The 5,076-nt window shown below is 47.6% G+C and overlaps 1 protein-coding gene across 6 annotated transcripts in view; it reads left to right on the top strand.

Moving 5' to 3' along the window:
• LOC105563950 (protein polybromo-1) overlaps positions 1-5,076 on the top strand; it is a 20,897-nt gene that overhangs the window by 2,623 nt on the left and 13,198 nt on the right. For 5 of the 6 annotated variants that reach the window (XM_012015973.1, XM_012015972.1, XM_012015971.1 and 2 more), the window contains exons 2-13: positions 852-968; positions 1,076-1,321; positions 1,544-1,672; positions 1,752-1,931; positions 2,001-2,442; positions 2,522-2,634; positions 2,736-2,834; positions 3,476-3,538; positions 3,630-3,782; positions 3,855-4,022; positions 4,098-4,261; positions 4,358-4,652. In XM_012015973.1, coding sequence (XP_011871363.1) covers positions 864-968; positions 1,076-1,321; positions 1,544-1,672; positions 1,752-1,931; positions 2,001-2,442; positions 2,522-2,634; positions 2,736-2,834; positions 3,476-3,538; positions 3,630-3,782; positions 3,855-4,022; positions 4,098-4,261; positions 4,358-4,652 — 2,157 coding nt within the window. In that variant the 5' untranslated portion in view covers positions 852-863. Of the gene's footprint in view, positions 1-340; positions 552-851; positions 969-1,075; positions 1,322-1,543; positions 1,673-1,751; positions 1,932-2,000; positions 2,443-2,521; positions 2,635-2,735; positions 2,835-3,475; positions 3,539-3,629; positions 3,783-3,854; positions 4,023-4,097; positions 4,262-4,357; positions 4,653-5,076 lie in introns of those variants that run through there. The other variant, XM_012015969.1, reaches the window with a different exon arrangement.

The following is a 5,076-nucleotide window of genomic DNA, read 5'->3' as shown; positions in this document are numbered from 1 at the left end:
ACGAACGGACAGGAGGGGGAAGGGGGGACGCGCGAACGCGTCCCGTTCGTCCGCACGCGGGAGAGACGCGGAGCCGCGCGCGACGCGGTTGATAATCGATGGCGGCGTAGAGGCGGCGGTGGAAGCCGCGCTTCTCACGGCGGCGGTCGAGAGAGAGAGCCGAAAAGCCCGGCCAAGCGGCGTGCTGTGCCGTCGGCCGCGTTTCGAAGCGCGCAAGTGACGACTATGGCGGCGCGGTTCATTTTTTTTTAGCTGCCAGTCCGTGCGTGTCTCTCGGCTCGCCAGCGCTCTCTCTCCCTCCCTCTTTCTCGCTCGCTCCTCTCCCCTCCCCCTGCGCGTATACGTGACGTCCCGCTCTCCTCGAGGAATTCTCACTCGTGTTCAACTTGCGAGAGTTAACTAACGCACGAGTCGAGACGTGCGGGACCGCGAGTGAACGCGCGCGCGCGTGTGTGTGTGAATGAGAGAGAGAGAGACGGAAGCCCGCGAGCCTCGTCCACGGCTACCTGGACTGCCGCCGCGACGAGCCCCGACGTGCGTTGCCTCCCGCGGTAATAGCGGCGCGGCGAACACGGACCCGCGGTTCGGTTCCCAAGAGCCCCTTTTTTCATGCACGTACAACGCGCACACGTACTCGAGCGTATGCATGCGCGCGTAGTACATTTGTTTACAAGTTTCGTGCTCCCCTGCCGCCGATAGCCGCGGCGGACCCTCGCATCGCGACCGCGGCGGCGGACGATGTAGTAGCGGCGCTCGGTCGTGGTTAACGCCGCTACGAGGAGACCTCTCTCTCCCCCCCCCTCCCCCCTTCTTCCCCTATCAACTTGTGTAACTTTGTGTGACTTTTTAAGACCACGCCAGGGATGAACAAGCGGCGTAGAACGTCGTCGGTGGCGAGCCGCGGGGCCGAGGACGACAGCGACGACGTCCCACCCGAGCCGACCAAGAGGAGGAAAAAATTGGATCCTGTGAGTGTACACGCGCCCGCCTCGCGCGGCACCTCGTATTTGTACACAGACGAGGCGTGCGCCGCGTAATGTTGAACGCTAACGAGCCTACCCTTCCCTGCTCGCAGAGCGACCTGTGCCAACAACTGTACGACATACTTCGCAATCAGAAGAAGGAGGATGGTTCCCTGTTGTGCGACGCGTTTATACGCGTGCCGAAGCGCCGGCAGGAGCCCGGCTACTACGAGGTCGTCTCCAATCCCATAGATCTGTTGAAAGTGCAGCAGAAGCTGAAGACCGACGAGTATCGCGATATGGACGACCTCGCCGCCGATATTCAGCTTATGGTGAACAACGCCAAAGCTTTTTACATGGTAAGACCTGGCGTCCGGCTCAGTCCTGCCGATCCGCTGCCCGAGCGAGTACCTAAGTGCACGTAGAGCGTCCCGTTATTGCTACCAGGTCACTTACTACCTGGCGATTGAGATCCTGCTACGTTATTCTAGTATTCTAGTTCTTATAGCTGTTCTGCGCTATCGTTTACTCGCTGATGATTCAGCTCTCCCTGTTAAGCATATCATTTCTCTTTTGCGTAGCGCACCTCGCCCGAATACAAAGATGCGACTGAACTGTGGGAACTGTGTGTAAATACTAAGAATCGTATCATGGAGGAGTACGAGGATCCGGAACCCAAGGGAAAGCTCATTCTAAAAGTTGGCAGACTGGTAAGTTTCGATCGGCTTAGTCGAGTCCTGGGTTGCTGCGCGCCACGGTGAGATTATTAATCCGTCGATGTGTCTCCAGGCGCGTAAAGTGACGACGCGGCAGGACGACGCCGAGGATACCTCGGAAAGTTCAACGAATCTCGACGAGGAAACCATGCAGCTATTCGAAGATTTGTTCGCGGCGGTTATGACTGCGACCGATCCCACTGACAATAACAGACCTCTTCACATTATGTTTCAACTCAAACCGTCTAAAAAGGTACGTAGCCCGTTCTCGAATAAGCGCCGCCGAGTCGCCGCGCGCTCATCTGAAATCTCGTTAACGCAGCTCTATCCCGAATATTACGACGTCATCGAGACGCCGATCGATTTGAAGACGATCGCGAGGAAGATTCAAGAGGGTGCGTACAGCTCGCTTGGCGACATGGAGAAGGATCTGATGCTCATGTGCCGTAACGCCTGCCAGTTCAACGAGCCTGGCTCGCAGATTTACAAGGATGCCAAACTTTTGAAGAAGATAATCACGGCGGCCGCGAGAAGGCAGGACGGCGGATTCGGCGGCAGCATTAAGATCGCTACGACCGCGCCGTCGACAAGAAGCAAGAGGGGCAGTCGCACCATGGCGCAATCGTTGATATCGCAAACCGCTGCGCTGCCCGACGAAGATGACGAGAGCGACGACGAGGAGGAGGAACCTGCCGAGACTGAGGAGGCCGATAATCCACAGTGGCAACTATTTCAAACCATTCGGACGGCTCCTAACAATCAAGGTACGATTTTCGTTGTGGAGTCGCGCTGCGAGTTTGTTACTGCGTCGCAGATTGTTTTGTTTCTCACTGTGCATTGCAGGTGTGAGGATGAGCGAATATTTTTGGAAGCTTCCATCAAAGAGATTATACCCTGATTACTATAAGACGATTAAGAATCCTATATCTTTATTACAAATACGTACAAAGATAAAGGTGTGTATGATAAGTTTGTGAAAATAATTCGTCTGTTTGAAACGACAACATTGTTGCGTTAAACGGTCAGTTTTACACTCGTCTCCAATTGCGATTTTCAGAAAGGTGAATACGGTACTGTTAGTGAAGTAGCTGGAGATATGAATATCATGTTTGAAAACGCTAAGAAGTATAACATGCACACTTCTCGACTGTACAAGGTAAGAATTCTGTGGTTAACGCATTTTACTTTGTCATTTGCTGTTACATTTAGAGGAAAGTCCCGTAATATGAGGTAGCTGGGAGTTTCTGTTAAATCGTAATATAACCAGTTGGTCCAGTCTGTCATTTGTTTCGTTTTGCGTCGATCCCTTTTGCGCATCCGACATTGTTCTGGGCAGATCAATGAGAGAAAAGTTGTATGTGCAATAGTGTACTTTGACGATTATACGTACACACATTGTTGGATCCGCAAAGATCAAAGGGGTCGACAGAGAGTGGACCTACTAGTTATACTATGGTTAAATTAATAGACATCGTATGTTGATTCCACCATGAATTTATTGCCCTCGGAGCGAAATCTGTTCGGTAGAAAATTCATTCTTGGATTGTGTAACAGTTGCAAAAAAAGATTTGTGATTGAATTTGGACGCTGAAAACCTGCAATCTCGTAACAGAGGACTTTCCTCTATATATGTAATTAAAAAAAATATGAACGTTACACAGAATACACTGTGCGTATAAGTGGCCCTCAATTTTTCGTCCAATTTCGAAGGGCTTGAAGATAAAATCGAATCGGAAAATATTGCTACAATGCCCGGCAATTGCGGTCTAGTTATTCACCTTTTCCATTTTATTGCAGTGTGCTGTTAAATTGCAAAAAGTAATGCAGGAGAAAGTGCAAGAACTCTTGGAATTCGATCAGGTAATACACCGTGAATTGAGCACAACAATTTTATCACAGCACGGTATTTACGAAAAGCGGATGTAACATAGAGTTTTCAATATTTCTACAGGACTCCGATTCGGATAGCGAATCCGAGAACAGTCTGCAGCAACCTAAGTTGATAAAACGCGCGTCGAATTTACTGACACGAGGGAAATACAAAGACAATATACCGTTGAAGAAGAGATTGCACGCATTAGTCAAGTGTGTCGTGGAATACGTCGTAAGTAATTCCAGAAACCGTCACGTTCGATGTAATCGGTCAACTTACAGCATGCCGTGTTGCGTTTTGCAGTGCGAAGACGGTCGGCAGCCCATGTTAATGTTTATGGAGAAGCCTTCCAAAAAGTTGTATCCGGATTACTATCAAGTGATAGCGGAACCCATAGACATGTTGGCTATCGAAGCCAATATTAAAGCGGAGAAGTATCAAAGCGAAAACGAATTGATACAGGATTTTAAGGTACTTGTCACCTCGACCCCGGTCGATAGTGATAGTCTTGCGATAGATATTTAGTTTATATCCTTTGTCTTTCAGTTGATGTTCAGTAATTGTCGCCAATATAACGAGGAAGGCTCGTTGATATACGAAGACGCGAATACATTGGAGAAGGTCTTGATGGATAGAGTAAAAGAATTAGGACCTTTGCCGGATAATCCTAGGTCCAAGTCTACCGCGTCGACCCCAACGAGAAACGTCGGGTATGTCGTAACTCATATGAAGGGGATAACGGCGCTGATTCGTTTTAGTCTTCTCTCTACTTCTCTCTCCGTTTTTTTCCCTCTTTCTATGTTCAGGAGACCGAAAAAAGTAATACCGGTTCATCTGCAAAAGTTACGAACCCTCTACGATACTATAAAAGACTACCACGATGCAAAAGGGAGGCAGTTATCTCTAATTTTCATGAAATTACCAAATAAAAATGAATATCCAGATTATTATGAGGTGATAAAGCAGCCTATACATATGGAGAAGATAGCTTCCACTTTAAAGAATAACGGATATGACAACTTGGACGAGTTGGTGTCCGATTTTATATTAATGTTTGACAACGCCTGCAAGTATAACGAGCCGGACTCGCAAATATACAAGGTTTGTATGGCAAAGGTTCCTTATTTTCGTAAGCGTTTTTTATATATATATAAAAGAATATATTGCCCCATTTGCTGAAGAATCCATACACATCATCAGAAATTATCAACATTATTTGTAATTAATAAAAATAATTTAAGATTCTGATGAAGACCAACTAACTTGCAGTTGGTCAAAGGTTGACAATATGTACTTTGTATTCACGCGTTAATCTTCAGTCGCAAGGTCTCAATTCTACTTCAGCATACTTTTGCTTTGAAATATTTTTGTTAAAAAAAATATTTAACACGTGTTTTAAACTGAGATCCAATTCTCCACCTGCAATGAATACAAAAGCATTGTCTCGTTAGCAGCAACATACAATTCTAATGAGAAACGGTTTCCAACAAATATTTCACAAACATTGTCGAGAAAGTCGCTCAAA

Source organism: Vollenhovia emeryi, unplaced genomic scaffold, assembly GCF_000949405.1.
Source record: "Vollenhovia emeryi isolate VEMERY1.0 unplaced genomic scaffold, V.emery_V1.0 DF939169.1, whole genome shotgun sequence".
Taxonomy (NCBI): Eukaryota; Metazoa; Arthropoda; class Insecta; order Hymenoptera; family Formicidae; genus Vollenhovia; species Vollenhovia emeryi.
The sequence above is the reverse complement of the archived record's forward strand: the minus strand, read 5'-3'. Positions and strand labels throughout refer to the sequence as shown.